At 40.0% G+C, this 18,991-nt stretch overlaps 1 protein-coding gene across 2 annotated transcripts in view; it reads right to left on the reverse strand.

Moving 5' to 3' along the window:
* Nucleotides 1-18,991, reverse strand: part of LOC126480663 (calcium-independent protein kinase C) — a 226,365-nt gene that overhangs the window by 150,346 nt on the left and 57,028 nt on the right. For both annotated transcript variants that reach the window (XM_050103890.1, XM_050103897.1), the window contains exons 2-3: nt 17,346-17,409; nt 1,110-1,257 (exon numbers count right to left, since the gene is read on the reverse strand). In XM_050103890.1, coding sequence (XP_049959847.1) covers nt 1,110-1,257; nt 17,346-17,409 — 212 coding nt within the window. The remainder of the gene's footprint in view (nt 1-1,109; nt 1,258-17,345; nt 17,410-18,991) is intronic.

Raw genomic sequence — 18,991 nt, forward strand, 5'->3', positions numbered from 1 at the left:
AGTCAACAAAACTCGCTTTTTGTGCTATCTAAAAATATAAAAATTGTCCAGGTGTAAGATTCTCACTCTGAGGGTGCCATATAAACTTAATTATCCATATAGACAGTTCATCCATTCAAGGTATCGAGGACCTCAATGATTTTTACCTATTATTGACATGAGACAAGCAAGGTATTGGTCTCAGGGATTCCAAGACTCTCAAGAATGTTTTAATTTCATGTTTGATGTCAGATAAGAAATGGTAAAAGAAACATTTTTGTGTGTGATAGTTACAAAATAATAATTTTCTGATTCTTTATCTTTTACTTCTACTGTGAAACCTTTCTTCTGGCCAAATTTCATGATTCTACATCAAGAGGAAGTACGCTATAGGTTTTAATCAGTGTGTTTGCAAGTATCAAAACTTGTGACAAAATCGCCATATCTTTCAATTACATAGACTTAGAAACTTCACATATTTACACCATCAAAGGACTGTAGTCCTCAGTATGGGACATAAATTTCTATTCAATATGTCGACCCATTGCTGATGAAAAGAGGTCTTAATACACAGAGGGACAGACAGATAGTTGGATAACGAATGACAAAAAAAGTTTTTTTTCATGTGATATAGTTACAAATTAACAAGTTTGGATTTTTTTCCCTTTACTTATACTGTGAAACCTTTCTTCCTGCCAAACTTCTTGGTTCTAGATCCATGGGAAGTACCCGACAGGTTTCGATGAGTGAGTTTGCGAGTATCGAAATATTTGACATTAATTGACATATCTTTTGATTACATTGACTTATAAGCTTTTTTACATCACCAAGGGATTGTGATCTTAATATGTGACATAAATTTTAACTTGATACATCTCACCATTTACGAGGAAAAGGGTTCTGAATAGTCGGACAGACAGACAGACAGATGGACAGACAACAAGTGATCCTAGAAGGGTTCGCTATTTACTAGTTGAGATACAGAACCGTAAAAATATAAAATGTTCATTCCTAGAAGTGCCAAATAATTAAGTGTCACTCTGAAAGGAAAAATATTTCTTATACCATAAGTTGTACCAATGCTATGCTACATTTCAGTAATAGGTAAGTTGAAACTGCATCTAACAAACCATATAAAATCCCGACAGTGTGAACAGAAAGTGGGCTGCCGAAGAAAAGTTGCCATAAATTTGTGTCCATTTACTTGATGGACACGTCTGCGCATTGCACCACGTCGGCGATTGAAGCCTTGTCGTTCTTTGAACTCCCGAGGCTTTTCTGTAAGAAACAACACACATAAGAAGCTTACATATTTGTGTTGTGCTTATAAAATATCACTCATACAGTTTACACTGAGTAATTTTAAAAATATTATTGTCAATTTTAATGATGGATGTGCTCATACTTTAAAGGCATTACACAGCATAACGAGAAGAGTTTCCCACAAGATATTTTGTAAAATAATTGTGACAGTTGTAAATGGTTTTCTGTATAAGAATACCATAAGTATATCTAATGAGATATTATTTTATAATAGAATAACAGAATCTTCAAAAACATTTAGTTATTTCATGGAAAAACTAGATTAGATGTGTATTTATTCCCACTACTTCCAAGAGTACACAAATTATCATCTTCTATTCATGCAGTAGAGGATGTAATTACAACATATTTGATCAATGGTTTTAATCTTCACTGTGGATTAATTGTACTCATTCAGTTGCCACATTTGACTGAGTCACTGGAGAGCATTGCCCACTCTAGAGTTATTTGTTTCTAAGGGACAATGGTCAGCAGTTTGTCCATCCAGACATGCCTAACCATCTCTCGTCACTGCAAGGTGAGAACAATAGCGACTGCACTTTTGGTTGATCAGCTGTTGTAGCTTGTGGCACTCCTGCCTCATACACTAAATGGTGGAGATGTATATTTTGCACTGTGAATGTTAACGTAACTGTATGTAATAAGTGATTCTCTAACACATATCATTTTTCATTGCAGCCTGAATGGATCGAACCATTGCACAGTCCTCCTAAATTCATGGTCCTCTGATAACATTTACACTTTACACTTTTTTTGTGGATGCTAACATTTTGGTCCTTCCAGGCTGAATTGTGATGGATTTGATGACATAATGTCCAGCAGCAGCCATTCATTGGCAGAACAGCAGGGACAAGGGACAAGTTTCAATGGAGCAGCATGTTCGTTCAGCCGGCAGCAGCAACATGGCACACCTATACGGTAACTACCTTGGTCTGGCTATCCTGCTTCCAGTTGTTCCCACTTATTTTAACAGCTGTTTCTGCTGTTGCCTGCCTCTATTAGCTTTCCATCACAAATGAAGTTTTAAGAAAGAAACTTGTTACTACATGCTCGATGACAAAAGAAAGTCTCATGCAGGTGTTACAGTTTACAAATGAATTCCATGTAACAGGTAAATCAGACACTCTGGGTAATAGTGTCAGCCTAGAACAGTTTCCAAAGATTGTTGAGAAGTATTAGAAAATATGGTAAAAAAACCCTCCTAGAGAGAGACAGAAAGAGAGAGCAATTCGGATGAATCATGCCAATGCAGGTGATAAGGTTTTTTTCAGATATTGGATCTACCTTGAGTACATCAAAATATAGCATCAAGCTGCCCACCATAAAAGTGTCACGATTTACTGGTGATGTAATGCAATTCAGACATTTTTGTGACATGTTTGTGAGTTTTGTCATAAATAATGATGAATTAGAGGACACTGCTAAGTATCATCATTTACTTAGTTCATTAACTGTAAATGTTGGTCTTCCAGAGACTAATTTCAATATAGCTTTTGATTTGGTTTGCAATAGATACTTGTACAATAATAATCAGTTGATTGCACCGGCAAATGCAAAGAATGAAATTACAATGAAATCCAGACCATTATCTGTTTACAGGCATTGATAAATATCAATGGGGACAGTAGAAAATGTGTGCCCCAACCGAGATAGAGCGTCTACCATGCAAGCAGGAGATCCTGGGTTCGTGTACCGGTTGAGGCACACATTTTCAACTGTCCCTGTTGATATTTATCAACACTTGTAAGTAGCTAATGGTCTGAATTTGGTTGTAATTTCATGCTTCGAGAGCTGCAAGATCACCAATGGTACCTGTTCTTTTGGACATGTCCAAAAGAACAGATACTATCTTCACATTCAAAGAAACCATTAAGCTATTGTCAATGAGAAAGGCACGTGCAAGTGAGCTTTGTGCACTCCTGAATGAGTCTTTAAGCACTGTGCAAGTGTTGATGGCATTACAGCACAAGGTCTCTTTGCAAGTCTTCATTACGTCACAGCTCCTTATAGCATGAATTGAACAGTCTATAAGAACAGAATTTGAAGCCAGTCCGTGTTCAAACAGCTTTCTGACATTAAAAGAAACATGTGCTTTTCTCAAAAACAAATACAAATCAGTTGAAATTGTCGCAAGGTTACAGTATCACTATGTCATGGTATATCTGATAATAAACAAGAGAATGCCTCCAATGGCAAGCAGTGGAGTATTTGAGAAAGATTTACATCACTACTACTGCTGGAAGCATCATTTGCAACAAGCCTAACATGTTGCACAAGTGCAGCAAATTCAATCAAACTGCATGTAGCAAACACAAAGCCATTGTGATGCACAACACTGTGTGCTACAACTGCATGAAGAGTGCCCACAGGGATTCTCAATGTACATCCATTACCTGCCCTACTTGTGGAAAATGACACCACATGTTACTGCATACAGCATTACAATGTGCACAATATGGCATAAGGAAGAATTGTCCAACTGATATGCAACATGAGCACTATAAGAAACATCAATCAAGTACATCAAGTTACTGTTCATTGAAGGTCAGCCCGGGCAAACGAATGCTTCTTTTGTCAGCAAGAATAAAGTTGCAAGAGAGCTTTGGCAAATGGCAGACTTGTTGTACTCTATTACATTGAGGGTCACAGTCATGCTTCATACTGAAAGCATGTGCACAATGCCTCAAATTTCAAAGGTGATACAGCCGAGTACCAAGTCAAGGAATATGCGCAACACTTTCACAAACAAAACAGCGTCTGTGTACAAGTGGGCTCCTGCATAAGCAACTAATGTTGTCTGTTGAATGTTTAGTTTTGCTGGAGAAAATGACAGAGATGAGTAAGTAGAACTTGCCAAATGGACAATTCACTAATTCAGATTTGTGGTGTCCTGGCAAGATACACATATTGCTAGGAGCTGAATTTTGTATGTACATTCAAAAGTCAAGGGCTGTCTTCAGAGAAGCTGATCATCCTGTTTTCCAAGAGACAGAACTAGATTAGATTGTATCAGGACAGTATCAAATGGTAAAGGATAGTAATTTGTCATGGCAGCCTGTCACATCATGCTTTGTAAACTGATGTTCAAACATTTGAAGAAATTCTGGGGATAGAAGAATTACTTTGAGGAATAACAATGAAAGGAGAGGAAGAGTACAACGCATTCTTTGTGGAATGCACATTCCACAGGAAGATTCATTGTCCTCCTTTGATTTTGTGGAGAGAAAAATCAATTAGGCGATTCTTTCCACAATGCAGTAAATGCTTCTCTCAGGCTGAACAGAGATGAGTGAGACAACAGAAACTTAAGGAAAGCTACACTGCATCCATGAGGCAATATGAAGACATTCGTGGGGAACTATGTGTCAGAGAGACTGTGGCCTCAGTTGCCTGAGACTGCAGTCGTGTGTGTGAGTTGCGTTTGCATGAGTGCATATATGTGTGTTTCCTGTCTACTTCTGACAAAGGCTTTACTGGCTGAAAGCTATTATTTGTGACTGTCTTTTTGTTGTGCCTATCTGCAACTCAGCATCTCCACTTTATGGTGAGTAGGAACTTTTATTTCACAACATTGTTACATTCCATTGTTTGACATAATGTTGACAGTATTATTCACATCAATCACATTTAGAAAAACAGAGTTCATTCTGTATACACGTATGTGCACTTTTTGGAACAACCTATACTGACAGTATTTTTTCTTTGTTTTTAGAACTTCTATATTTACATCTGCAACTACAGATGCTCTGTAAACTACTATTAATTGCATGGTGGAGCATACTTCCCATTGTACCAGTTATTAGGGCTTCTTCCCATTCCAGTCACATATGGAGTGTGGAAGGAATAAATGTTTAAATGCCTTTATGGATGCTACAATTAATTATATCTTCTCCGCACGATTCATATGTAAGCCTACAGTCATCATTTAAAGCTGGTATTTGAAACTTTGTAAGTAGGCTTTCTCAGGACAGTTTGCATCTATCTTCAAGTATCTGCCAGCTCAATTTCTTCAGCATCTCTGTGACACTCTCCCATTGGCCAAACAAACCTGTAACCATTTGTGTTGCCCTTCTTTATATATTTTCAATATCACCCATTAGTCCTATTTGGTATGGGTCCCATACATTTGAGCAGTATTCTAGAATGGGTTGCATAAGTGATTTCTAAGCAATTTCTCCACAGGCAATTTGCTTTTTCTCAGTGTTCTACCAATGAACCGAAATCTGCCAGCTGCTTTACCTATGGCTGAGCGTACATGATCATTCTGTTTCATATTCTGACAAATTGTTGCATCCAGATATCTGTTATGAGTTGACTAAATTCAAATTTTGACTCATGGATACTGTAATCTTAGGATATTATGTAGTTTTCATTCTGTGAAGTGCACAATTTTACATTTCTTAAGCCACCGTCAGCCCATGAAGTATCAGTGCTGAGCATTTACAGTCATCATGCCTGTGCAGATACTGAAGTGGCGAGGTAGAAAGTCTTACATATATGATGCCCCTATTCTTTTCTTTTTCCATTTTCCTGGTGTTAACTTGGGCCATAATGGACCCAGCATTTCTGCATTGTTGTCTGGAACAGTTGCACCTACAGAAGGACAGGGAGCAACAGCAGTATCAGCAGCAACAGGAGCACGTGCAGGCACTGATAAACCAAAATGTGGACTTCCTTCATCCCCTTGTCTTGCCAGTGGGGGAAGGGTGGGGGTGGGGGGAGGGGGTGTGCAAGGCACCTGCTGTGCAGTTTCTCACCCCTGACACCCCCAACACTGCCAGTTTTGATGAGGCAAAGGAAAGGGGGGGGGGAGGGGGGGGAGAATTATCTGCACCAGTTGTTCTGCACAGCCAGGTAAGGCATATGGTCTATCCAGATGATAAGGTGATTTTGTTTTCCAGCAGTGCAGGTTTATATGAAGTTGTCCAAAATTTGAAGCTCTATACTGAGACTGAGAAACTCCCATTTGACAAGCTTTGTTGGTTGCTTACATGTTGTTGTTGTGGTCTTCAGTCCTGAGACTGGTTTGATGCAGCTCTCCATGATACTCTATCCTGTGCAAGATTCTTCGTCTCCCAGTACTTACTGCAACCTACATCCTTCTAAATCTGCTTAGTGTATTCATCTCTTGGTCTCCCTCTACGATTTTTACCCTCCACACTGCCCTCCAATGCTAAATTTGTGATCCCCTGATGCCTCAGAACATGTCCTACCAACCGATCCCTTCTTCTAGTCAAGTTGTGCCACAAACTCCTCTTCTCCCCAATTCTATTCAATACCTCCTCATTAGTTATGTGATCTACCCATCTAATCTTCAGCATCCTTCTGTAGCACAACATTTCGAAAGCTTCTATTCTCTTCTTGTCCAAACTATTTATCGTCCATGTTTCACTTCCATATGTCGCTACACTCCATACAAATACTTTCAGAAATGACTTCCTGACACTTAAATCAATACTCAATGAAACAAATTTCTCTTCTTCAGAAACGCTTTCTTTGCCATTGCCAGTCTACATTTTATATCCTCTATACTTCGACCATCATCAGTTATTTTCTCCCCATATAGCAAAACTCCTTTACTACTTTAAGTATCTCATTTCCTAATCTAATTCCCTCAGAATCACCTGATTTAATTAGACTACATGCCATTATCCTCGTTTTGCTTTTGTTGATGTTCATCTTATATTCTCCTTTCAAAACACTCTCCATTCTGTTCAACTGCTCTTCCAAGTCCCTTGCTGTCTCTGACAGAATTACAATGTCATCTGTGAACCTCAAAGTTTTTATTTCTTCTCCATGGATTTTAATGCCTACTCAAAACTTTTCTTTTGTTTCCTTTACTGCTTGCTCAATATAAAGATTGAATAACATTGGGGATAGGCTACAACCCTGTCTCACTCCCTTCTCAACCGCTTCTTCCCTTTCGTGCCCCTCTACTCTTATAACTGCCATCTGGTTTCTGTACAAATTGTAAATAGCCTTTCGCTCCCTGTATTTTACACCTGCCACCTTTAGAATTTGAAAGAGTGTATTTCAGTCAACATTGTCAAAAGCTTTCTCCAAGTCTACAAATGCTAGAAACATAGGTTTGCCTTTCCTTAATCTTTCTTCTAAGATAAGTCGTAAGGTCAGTATTGCCTCATGTGTTCCAACATTTCTACGGAATCCAAACTGATCTTCCCCGAGGTCAGTTCTACCAGTTTTTCCATTCTTCTGTAAAGAATTCGCGTTAGTATTTTGCAGCTGTGACTTATTAAACTGATAGTTCGGTAATTTTTGCGTCTGTAAACACCTGCTTTCTTTGGGATTGGAATTATTATATTCTTCTTGAAGTCTAAGGGTATTTCGCCTGTCTCATACATCTTGCTCACCAGATGGTAGAGTTTTGTCAGGACTGGCTCTCCCAAGGCCATCAGTAGTTCTAATGGAATGTTGTCTACTCCCGGGGCCTTGTTTCGACTCAGGTCTTTCAGAGCTCTATCAAACCCTTCACGCAGTATCGTATCTCCCATTTCATCTTCATCTACATCCTCTTCCATTTCTATAATATTGTCGTCAAGTACATCACCCTTGTATAGACCCTCTGTATACTCCTTCCACCTTTCTGCTTTCCCATCTTTGTTTAAAACTGGGTTTCCATCTGAGGTCTTGATATTCATACAAGTGGCTCTCTTTTCTCCAAAGGTCTCTTTAATTTTCCTGTAGGCAGTATCTATTTTGCCCCTGGTGAGATAAGCCTCTACATCCTTACATTTGTTCTCTAGCCATCCCTGCTTAGCCATTCTGCACTTCCTGTCGATCTCATTTTTGAGACGTTTGTATTCCTTTTTGCCTGTTTCATTTACTGCATTTCTATATTTTCTCCTTTCATCAATTAAATTCAATATTTCTTCTGTTACCCAAGGATTTCTACTAGCCCTTGTCTTTTTACCTACTTGATCCTCTGCTGCCTTCACTACTTCATCCCTCAGAGCTACCCATTCTTCTTCTACTGTATTTCTTTCCCCCATTCCTGTCAATTGTTCCCTTATGCTCTCCCTGAAACTCTGTACAACCTCTGGTTTAGTCAGTTTATCCAGGTCCCATCTCCTTAAATTCCCACCTTTTTGCAGTTTCTTCAGTTTTAATCTACAGGTCATAACCAATAGATTGTGGTCAGAGTCCACATCTGCCCCTGGAAATGTCTTACGGTTTAAAACCTGGTTCCTAAATCTCTCTCTTACCATTATATAATCTATCTGATATCTACTAGTATCTCCAGGATTCTTCCATGTATACAACCTTCTTTTATGATTCTTGAACCAAGTGTTAGCTATGATTAAGTTATGCTCTGTGCAAAATTCTACCAGACAGCTTCCTCTTTCATTTCTTAACCCCAATCCACATTCACCTACTACGTTTCCTTCTCTCCCTTTTCCTACTATTGAATTCCAGTCACCCATAACTATTAAATTTTTGTCTCCCTTCACTATCTGAATAATTTCTTTGATTTCATCATACATTTCTTCAATTTCTTTGTCATCTGCAGAGCTAGTTGGCATATAAACTTGTACTGCTGTAGTAGGCATTGGCTTCGTGTCTATCTTGGCCACAATAATACATTCACTATGCTGTTTGTAGTAGCTTACCCGCACTCCTATTTTTTTTTTTTTTTGTTCATTATTAAACCAACTCCAGCATTACCTCTATTTGGTTGCTTACATAGTATTTTCAAAATCATGTGGTGGTGGCACGGTTAAGTTTAACCAGTATACTTGGCAGTCTCATGTAGCCCAGACCACAGATCAGCAACACCTCTTGCACAAGTATCTCTTTGAGTGTCCTAAATGTGCTATCTCATATCCAGAATTGCTAATTTGGGACCCTGATTATCCAGTTAGCTCCTGATACTGAGTTTCAGACTGGGGCATAGATCTTGTCATATGCCCAAATTGTCAAACTGCATTAGCTTATAGTGGCAGGAAGATATGCTCTATCTGATAATTGGCACGTGGCACAATTAAGTGTGCACAATAAACAGCCCCTATTGCCCCTGCAGGATATCCCAGGTAGCCTCAAATCCTGCTGAGTCATCATTGTTGCCACCATTGATGATTCCGGTGCACTGGCATCACGTGCTGCTCATCCTCACCTGTGTCGAGCTCAGTAGGTTTGCACTGCTAGTAGCATCTTAATTCCTGCCAACAGAATTTTTTGGGTCTTCAGTGTTGTTCTCCTTCTGCTTAATGGGTGAGCCAATGGTCCTGCCAGTATTTTTATTTGTTGTATATTCACCAAGACAGCTCTTACATGGATACCATCAGACAGGTCATTCAGCAACTGTTTGTGACAGTTGGTGGGCCACGAGTCAATCATTGGAGAGAGTCAGTAATTGGAAACCCTGATGCTGGATTCTCAGGCTGCCTCTGACATCCTACGTGCATAGTCATTACTTTTCCTCAATAGCAGTTGTAGATACCAGTATTATTTTTTTAATTTTGGACAGGTCAATATTATCTCAGTTGCTTTCCTGAAAACTTTCATGTAATTTTATACAGAGTATGTCATATTTCAAGCTAACATTTATGAAAAGGAATTACTTTATAAACTATTTTAGTTTTGATGTTACAATCAATAAGTACTAGATTTTTTTTTTAAGAAATATTTGAAAGTATGAATTATTTGCACACTTAAAATTTCTATTATTAATGACACAATCCTGTACTGTTTACTACGTTTATTTCTGAATTCATTTATGAACTAATAGTTGAAATTAATAAAGTATTGAAAACTAGTAGGAATTCATTTGTTAAGAAAAATTGTAAACCCTTTGGAATAGTGTTATTTCCGCAGAGTGTGAGAGGCGTATGCTTGACTTTGATGTGATCAGACTTATTTTTGTATAATAAGTGTGAACAATGTAATTTCAGCTTTGTTAATGTGAAAAATCAAAATACTGTATGATATCCTAACATGTGAGAAAATCAGTGGAAAATATATTTACATAAAAAATTCTGCAACGTCAATCTTCCAATTTATTTAGTTCAAATCAACCATGAGAACTTGATGTTAAATTTTGAAGCTTCAAGAATCAGACCCCTAGATAACAAGAACTGAAGCCATCTCAACTGACAAGCTAAGTAAACTTGAAAGTTTTAAATCTAGCTTAAAATCATTTCTTTTGGACAACTCCTTCTACTCCATGGACGAGTTTTTGTTTCAGAAATCACAAAAAAATAGCACCTCTAAATGTAGTTGCATGTGTAGAACTAAAAATTTCAGTAATATTAATATTATCACTATTCATGTGTGCATATATATCTTGTAATCTGACTTGTTCTACATCATATCGATAAAATAAACCGGAAAATGATCTACAGAACTAAAATTTGATAAAACCTTGGCCCAGGTGGAAAATTTCAATGTACATGTTTCTCTTAAGCTGTCAGGGATACCTAAATTCTCTCTCCCATGTCCCATATCTTTCATTATACACAAGGTAAAGGTAGAGTTGCAGCTTTGGCAGGTTCAAGGTGTCATTTCTCCTATTTCATCAAGTCGATGAGCCACCCCCCTGGCAGTGAGTCAAAGTCCAACAGCACAGTGCGCTTTTCCAACAATTTTAAACTGACTGTCAACAGGCAACATGTCGTGAATTCATATCCCAAACTGCGGCAGGCAGAATTATTTGTGAAGTTGTCGGGAGGGCCAGTATTTTTCCTGCATCACCTTGCATGATTCCTGCCTGTAGTTGCCATTGGGCATGGTTTCTCAGACTTTCCTGGTCCTCGATGCCTCCAATGGGCTTTACCAGTCAACTCACCTGCCCTGTGGAATCTTGTCTGTGCCTGGAATTTGTAAATGATATTTGGGGCAATTGCTTCAGGGCATTCCCTGTCTCATCATTGCCTTGATCACATGTAGGTAATGGGCCCTACTTGGGAGGAGAATCTACAAAACCTGCAGTCAGTTTTCTAATATCTTTATTGCAAACTGGGAAAGCACAGTTGTTTCTCCCCAAAGGTGAATTTTTTGGAAAGTAGCTTAATAAAGATGGGCTTGTTCCTATGGATGACCACATCAAAGCCATTGTCAACTTGCCAGTGTCCAGGACTCTGAAGGAGATCCACTCTTTTCTGGGTAAGATTTCGTATTGTGCTCAGTTCATTTCCCGGGCTATGCACATCTGCAGCCTTTTAATCAGCTTACCAGAAGGGCATTAAGTTTATCTGGTCTGCAGATTGTCAACAGAGATTTCAGTTGCTCAAGCAGTGTTCATGCTCGGCTCCCTGTCTGACTTCTTTTATGCCAGATAAACCTTGAAGCCTGCTCTGTGATGTAGTTCAATGTGGCACTGGTGCCAACCTGTCCCATTGGAACCTGGCTGGCACTGAACAGCCTACTGCTTATAGCTTGAAGATACTTTCCACTGCACAGCATAATTATTCACACGTGGAAAAGGAATTAAAAATTTTCACATCTTCCTGTATGGAGCGAGGTTCCTCCTCATCACCGACACCAAGGTATTGGTTTCCTTATTTGTTCCTCATTCCAAGCTGCTGGATAGAACTGCCAATTGATTGCAGAGGTGGGCCCTGTTTCTCAGTAACTATTGTTATGATGTTCATTACCGCCCAGCATGTCGTTGCTGATGTCCTGTCGCGGCTACCAGGTCATTCTCCAAGGGATCCTCCTGCTTGAAGTGGAGGAGCAACACTGTTGAGTGACATTCCCTGACACTGATTTCTTGCATACTTCAGATGCTGAATGCCTGCACTGGTGTATGACTCATAGAAAAGCACTGACACAATGTCATGTCCAGTAACCAATCATGACACTGAAATCTGGGACGGGCTTGCAGGGCCTGTGCACAGAATCAGATTGCACCACTATGCCAGTTTTTTCTTTGGCTTGTCTTGAGGCACCCTTGGGAAAAGGTGCACATTGATTTCAAGAGTCAATTTTTGGGCAGCATGTGGTTGTTGGTGGTTGATGCATTGTTCAGTTTCCAGTATGTTGCCGAACTGTCCACATTGTCAACTGCCACTGTTCATGCACTGTCAGTTATTTGTCATTGGCGGATCCCCTAGAACCTTTGTGTCTGAAAATGGTACGTAATTTGTGTTACAGGAGTTTGAGCATTTTTGCATTCACAATGGCATCTAGCATCTGACAACCGTCTCGTTTCACCTGCTTCTAACTCGGAGCTGGAAGCTTTGGTTGTACGTTTATGACTCAAATGAAAAAATATGTCTGCCACTTCCTGTGACAATTGTTGTCGAGTTTTCTGCCTACATACCAAGCCATTCACTGGGTGCAATCTGGTGGAAAATTTGCATGGGCACCAGCCGCAGGGTGTCCAGAATTTGCTCTCCACTCAGATTCGCATTCTACAAACCAATGTGGGCCACCACATTTACTTCCTGGGCTGTTGTTTGGATCTGGTCCTTTGGCCAGCAGCAGAGGTGGTTGCTGGGTGTCATTGTCAGCCACAAAGGTTGGTAGTTGTTCATGGTAGATGTCAGCAAGGAGCAGCTGACCCACCATGCAAATGGGCTGTGCCCATGCCCTGTTGCTACAACATCACCACAGTCTTTCGGTCAGTCGGGCAGCAGGGTCATTTATGATTGGTCAGGTTGAGGGCTCTCGATTGCTGTGGTATGCTTCCCCACTGACACCCCCTCCATACCCTCTGCTGTGCTCCTGTCACCCGCGGCCTCGGCTCCCAGTGAGGTTCGCACTTGCAGCTGCCGACATGGCGCCTGTGGCTTCTGATACATCATCCTCCCATGGTTTCTGATACTCCCTCTTCTTCCTCTGCCTCCTTCCCTCCCTTCTTTCAGCAATGGAGATGGCCTTGCCTCCACTTCTAATGATGCACCCCCATTATCTCAGTCTCTGGGCACTTCTGGTGCATCCAGCGGCGTCGGAATTGCCTCTTGCAGTGATCAGTGCACTGCCATATTCTCTAGGGCCCCTCTGGTTCTGTGTTGGAGGTCACAACCCTAACCTGCTCATTTCTGGCCCTAAGTGGCCTTTTCAGGGGGAAGAGATTTAGCATGTCTACCAGCAGATATCATGATGGAGGCAGACGAGTTGGCACAGATAACACAGTGGGATAGTATGGAAACCTGCCACATAGGCCATGCAGAGACCTGCTGGCAGAAGTGTTTATCTGTGCATGGCAGTGGGCTGGGTGGGCTAGTGCTTGCCTTGAGTGCACCCACCGCGGACCTCATCTTGCATTTGTGCCATATGTTGTTGCCAAGTGCTTAGCTGTTAGCTATCTGCATCAGCCATGTGCTGCATTTCCATGCCTGTCACTATGTGGGTTCAAATGTAGACTGCCTTACATGATGAGTTCATTTTCCTTTCATGTGGTTCTGTTCCCTGACTGTTATATAGGCACTGCCAGTCTGTGATATAACCACACCAACTGTGTAGTCTAGCGACATTGTCACTCCTCTGTAGATACTAAAGAACCTAATAATGATCCCATTGGCCCTGGAGTTTTGTTAAATTTTCGTGACTTCTGTTGCTTCTAAATACTACTGGCAATAACATCTATATCACTCATCTTTGCAGTTTCCATAACAATACTCTCATGCTTTGTTGAATTCATAATTTTTGTTACTGTAAAATAATAGACTTTTTTCTTTCCTTAAATATATTTGAATGTAATGTAATCAAATAATGGAAAATCCACGATGGAATGTAACAATAAAAGCCAGTCGGTGTGGCCGAGCGGTTGTAGGCGCTTCAGTCCGGAACCATGTGACCGCTACAGTCACTGGTTCGAATCCTGCCTCAGGCATGGATGTGTGTGATGTCCTTCGGTTAGTTATGTTTAAGTACTTCTAAGTTCTAGGGGACTGATGTCTCAGACGTTAAGTCCCATAGTGCTCAGAGCCATTTGAACCATTTGTAACAATAAACAAACTGGGGCCAGGAAACAAGTGGACCATCCTGTTGCTGAACACACTGCCAGACATGACATCTACATCTACATCTACATTTATACTCCGCAAGTCACCCAACGGTGTGTGGTGGAGGGCACTTTACGTGTCACTGTCATTACCTCCCTTTTCTGTTCCAGTCGCGTATGGTTCGCGGGAAGAACGACTGTCTGAAAGCCTCCGTGCATGCTCGAATCTCTCTAATTTTACATTCGTGATCTCCTCGGAAGGTATAAGCAGGGGGAAGCAATATATTCAATACCTCATCCAGAAACGCACCCTCTCAAGCTACACCACGATGCAGAGCGCCTCTCTTGCAGAGTCTGCCACTTGAGTTTGCTAAACATCTCCGTAACGCTATCACGGTTACCAAATAACCCTGTGATGAAACGCGCCGCTCTTCTTTGGATCTTCTCTATCTCCTCCGTCAACCCGATCTGGTACGGATCCCACACTGATGAGCAATACTCAATTATAGGTCGAACGAGTGTTTTGTAAGCCACCTCCTTTGTTGATGGACTACATTTTCTAAGGACTCTCCCAATGAATCTCAACCTGGTACCCACCATACCAACAAATAATTTTATATGATCATTCCACTTCAAATCGTTCCGCACACATACTCCCAGATATTTTACAGAAGTAACTGCTATCAGTGTTTGTTCCGCTATCATATAATCATACAATAAAGGATCCTTCTTTCTATGTATTCGCAATACATTACATTTGTCTATGTTAAGGGTCAGTTGCAACTCCCTGCACCAAGTGCCTATCCGCTGCAGATCTTCCTGCATTTCGCTACAATTTTCTAATGCTGCAACTTCTCTGTATATTACAGCATCATTCGCGAAAAGCCGCATGGAACTTCCGACACTATCTACAAAGTCATTTATAAATATTGTGAAATTCAATCACTTCTTCATAGCCTGTGCCATATGGGTCCTTCCCATCAACACCAGCTTTTCTGAACTGTGCAGATGGGAACTTTCCCTGCAGTACATCCTACATCCCCATAACCTTCCTGGCCTCAAACTTCATTAGTCAGTCCTCTCCCATCCTGCCCCTTCTCTGTTCCCATTCCAGCACTACACAGCCATCATTCCACCACCACACCCAGTCTTTTTTTATTTTTCTCCTTTTCCACTACTCCACCCCCCCCCCCCCACATCTCCCCTGCCCTCAGTCTAACCTGCAGCTCTTCACTGTCTGCCACCCCCCACCATACTATCCCTCCCCCTCCCCACTCCAGGCTCCTCCTTACCCCCACCCAGTTGCCACTTCCATCATGCACTAGTGCTGCTGCTCACATTGTGGTTTCTGTTGCCCGAGACTGCAGTCGTGTGTGTGTGTGTGTGTGTGTGTGTGTGTGTGTGTGTGTGTGTGTGTATTGTTGACGGAGGCCTTAATGGCCAAAAGCTATAATTGTGGGGGTCTTTTTGTTGTGCCTGTGTGTGACTCGGCATCTCCTCTTTCCTTCTCATAATGTTGTTACATTCCATCCTGGATTTTCCATTGTTTGAATGTAATGTAACCTTCATAAACTAATCATAAAAACAATTTGAGAGAAAAATAAACTAATTTAAAAAGAAATAATAAATTTACATGAAGCTGCAAGTTGGTGCACTCGGTGATAGAAAAAAATTGGTACACCTCGTTGCGCTTATTAAGCTATAGTAGTTCAGCTCACCATATTTTTAATTTAATAATGTACACATTTTTGTTGGAAGATTGTGTGTGGATGTTCATGGTGTCATGCAGGTAAATGTGAAGTTGAGCATTTCACAAAACCTACAAAGTGCTACCTTTTGACAGCATGATTAATGAGTCATTGCTTGCATCACCACATGATATACTGTAAACTCTGGATGAAGGGCAGCTAGCAGATTCCAAATGTTTAGATTGTCAAAAAGCATTTGACACAGTGCCCCACTGCACATTGGGAATGAAGCCATGAGCACATGGAACATGGAACATGAGTGGCTTGAAGACTTCTTAAGGAACAGAACCCAGTAAGTAGTTCGTGATGGCAATTATTCATCAGAGACAAGGATATCATCAGCAATGCCCCAGGCGAGTGTGACAGGACTGCTCTTATTTTCTGTATACATACATGATCTGGCAACAGGGTGGACAGCAATCTGTGCCTCTTTGCTGATGATGCTGTGGTGTACAGGAAGGTGGTAGTTTTTGAGTGATTGCAGGAGGATACAAGATGACTTAGACAAAATTTCTGGTTGGTGTAACTCTAAACAAAGAAAAATTTAAATTAATGTAGATAAGTAGAAAACACTGATTGACACAGTTACATTTTTTTAAATATCTGGGTGTAATATTGCATGAAATGGAACAAGCATGTAAGGATTGTAGTAGGGAAGGCAAATGGTCAACTTCGGTTTATGTCGAGAATTTTAGAAAAGTGTGGTTCATCTGTAAAGGAGACCTCATATAGGACACTAGTGTGGCCTATTCTTCAGTACTGCTTGAGTGTTTGGGATCTGCACCAGGTCAGATTAAAGGAAGAGGCTGGCTCTTATATTTGTTACCGGTGGGTTTGGACAACATGCAGGTGTTACAGAGATGCTTCCGGAACTCATGTGGGAATCCTTGGAGGGAAGGCAACGTTCTTATTGAGGATTCATGTTGAGAAAGTTTAGAGAATGGACATTTGAAGTAGAAAGATTGTACTGCCACCAATGGACGTTTTGTGTAATGACCATGAAGATAAGATAAGACAAATTAGGGCTCATACAGAGGGATACAGACAGCCATTTTTCCCACACTCTATTTGTGAGTAGAACAGGAAATGAAATGACTGTTAGTGGTACAGAATACTGTTCGCTATGCTCCATATAGTGGCTTGTGGAGTGTAGATGTAGATGTAGATATCACAAAAATTATGGCATTAAAAATGCTTGGGAATGTGAAGTGGAGTAATCACATAGACTCAACTGCAATTATGGGATTTGATTTATTGTTAGGACATTGGGAAGCTGCAGTTTGCCTGTGGGAGAAATTAGTTACAAGACACATGTAACAGCTCATGCAGAGCCCCTGTGTAAATACAAACAAGTTTGCATTCCAAACTTTGGACAGCTTATACCAACATACCTGTTTGAGTCTTCCATTTCAAATCAACTTTAATATGCAGTCGTCCTTGAGGTTCCAAGTCCACCTGACATAGAAAAATGATTGTAATTACTTACTAATCCACACAGCTATAAATTTTATTTACACAATACATGCTACAAATGTGATATGGGCATATTATTCATGCACTCCTTGAAGAAACTTGGTCCCATGGTTTATTGGAGCCCGCTGAATTCATACAAATGAAAGTTAGTAGTAGCAGTAACTGACATATTTCCCGCACTGTTAAATTTACCAATAAGTTTGCTTTTATGTGCAGAAACAGACAGGTAAACTGGAGTAACAACACAAGGAACAAAACTCAGAACTGTATAGACAATGCAAAATACAAAAATGCCAGGGTACTTACACTGTGTACTGGACCAAGGTAGGTAGTGGCCTGAAGCAAATGAATATTCTCTGAGTGGCCATCTTTATACAGATGGTTGAGGGACCTCACCTGTTCAATACAGAATGTCCAATCAAAACACCTTTCAGCCATCTAAATTTCCAAATAGTTATTTTATTGAGCAACCAGTTTCAGCAGGTGATGACTGAAGTAATCACTATATCAAAAAACTACAGGTACCAGTCATTGAATGTTTGCCCCTATTTTGACTGGACTAGAGGTGGAAATCTTCCTACACATTGGTCAGGTGTCCTGAAGATGGTGTAATATATTGTCACTACTGGTTGCTCAATAAAATAACAATTTGGAAATTTAGACAGCTGTAAGGTGTTTTGAATTGATGTTTTATTCTCAAATGAATATTGGTCCAACACTGTACACTGTCTTGTGACTTTTTTCAATCCATTAATCCCATCAGTCACTGTGCCAAGTGTCTTCCAGGAATGTGTGAATACTACTACTACTACTAATAATAATAATAATAATAATAATAATAACTAAACTATACATCATACCACAAAAATAATTTAAATTTAAAACTGTATGTTATAAATTTGTAAACATTGTGATACTGTAAAAAATGACCCTGGAAAAAATGATAGTGTATACATCAACTTACCAGGAAACCACTTTTATACAGAATTAAATTCATGCTAAAATAGAAAGGCTAAAGTTTGACTCAGACAATGGATCCCATACATTCTGACAATTTTACCATCTTTTATGCAAATGGACATTTATTTTGTTTCTACCACAACTTCACATTACATACAGTTGAAATATACAATAAATGCACATCATAAATGTAAATAGTAACATAATTTACAGCATGAAATAACATAATTCCATGATCAGACACCGTGTCACAGTCACACAGTCGGAAATTAACACTCATGCATGGTGAATCCCCAGTCATATTTAGTAAACAGTCTTTATGGAATTTTATAAATAACTAAATAATGAAAATTAAGCTCCTGACATGCACTTCAGTGGAATATTCTCATTGCACAAGAACCATCATTTATCATTGACAGAGTAGAAGCACACAGGGTAGCTTTGTATTGATACAAAGAAATTACATTTTTGTATGATATTCAAGCATGTAAACTATATACAATTATACATACATCTGCAGCTTAATGAGTAAGGGAGTGAGGCAAGACCAAGTACTAGCGTAATTTAAAAAATAACAGACCGAAGTTTATTTATGAATGATGAG

This window comes from Schistocerca serialis, chromosome 1, assembly GCF_023864345.2.
Source record: "Schistocerca serialis cubense isolate TAMUIC-IGC-003099 chromosome 1, iqSchSeri2.2, whole genome shotgun sequence".
NCBI lineage: Eukaryota > Metazoa > Arthropoda > Insecta > Orthoptera > Acrididae > Schistocerca > Schistocerca serialis.